This window comes from Corapipo altera, unplaced genomic scaffold, assembly GCF_003945725.1.
Source record: "Corapipo altera isolate COAL_440 unplaced genomic scaffold, ASM394572v1 64, whole genome shotgun sequence".
Classification (NCBI taxonomy): Eukaryota; Metazoa; Chordata; class Aves; order Passeriformes; family Pipridae; genus Corapipo; species Corapipo altera.
The window spans coordinates 2,668,812-2,669,604 of record NW_020884893.1 but is presented as its reverse complement, the minus strand read 5'-3'; the positions used below and the strand labels follow the sequence as shown (position 1 = coordinate 2,669,604).

Sequence of the window (793 nt, the reverse complement as noted above, 5' to 3'; positions counted from 1 at the left end):
GTCCCCATCCAGCTCTGGGCTGCCCTGTCCCCATCCAGCTCTGGGCTCCCCTGTCCCCATCCAGCTCTGGGCTCTCATGCCATCTAGCTGCCCTCCTGCTGCCCTCCTGCTGCCCTCAGCCAGCGCCGCGCTCAGCCGTGGGTAAAATGAAATGTTATTCGATGAAATGCAACCCAGGCAGCGAGGCCAACGCTGCCGTTCTAAAGCAGCTTCACGGAACAATGGACGGGAGCAGCTCCTCGGCCCTCGCTGCTGCTCCAGGCTGAGTCTGGGAAGGTTCGCTGCAGGAAACGGCTTAAACTGCGATGGGTCCCCCAACACATTTTGCTTCGTAATTGTTTCTGCAAATTTTCACACGAAGTCTTGGGGCACAGTTTTTGGAAGACGTGTTGCAACGCAAAGCAGAATTCATCTCCTTTCTACTTTTTAAATTTTTTTTCATGTTATGTAAGAAGTGGATGGGCTGGGGGAAGCTGTGCTGGAGTGTTACGAGTGTTGAGTGCCCGGCACCGCGCCGGTGTTTGCGCACCCCGGGGTGGGTGTTCCGGGGCGGGGCAGGGGGGCGATAACCCCCGAGGCGCCCGCCCGCGCCATACAGCTCCGAAGCGCTGTGCGTGCACCACGGAACTAACTGCCCGCGCAGACGCCGCGCCGCGGGCTCCCCTTAGCGCGCCCGCCCGCGCCGTGCCTACCGACGCCGCAGTTCCCGCGTTACGGTGACGTCACGCGGGGGCGGGGCCGGCGGCGGCGGCGCAAGATGGCGGCGACCACGGGCGCGGGTGAGCGGGGCCGG

At 63.2% G+C, this 793-nt stretch overlaps 1 protein-coding gene across 2 annotated transcripts in view; it reads left to right on the top strand.

Annotated features, from left to right (window-relative positions):
- Positions 1-730: 730 nt before the first annotated feature.
- Positions 731-793, top strand: part of UBE2V1 (ubiquitin conjugating enzyme E2 V1) — a 16,002-nt gene continuing 15,939 nt past the window's right edge. Inside the window, exon 1 of one of the 2 annotated variants that reach the window (XM_027646364.1) lies at positions 731-779. In XM_027646364.1, coding sequence (XP_027502165.1) covers positions 758-779 — 22 coding nt within the window. In that variant the 5' untranslated portion in view covers positions 731-757. The remainder of the gene's footprint in view (positions 780-793) is intronic. The other variant, XM_027646366.1, reaches the window with a different exon arrangement.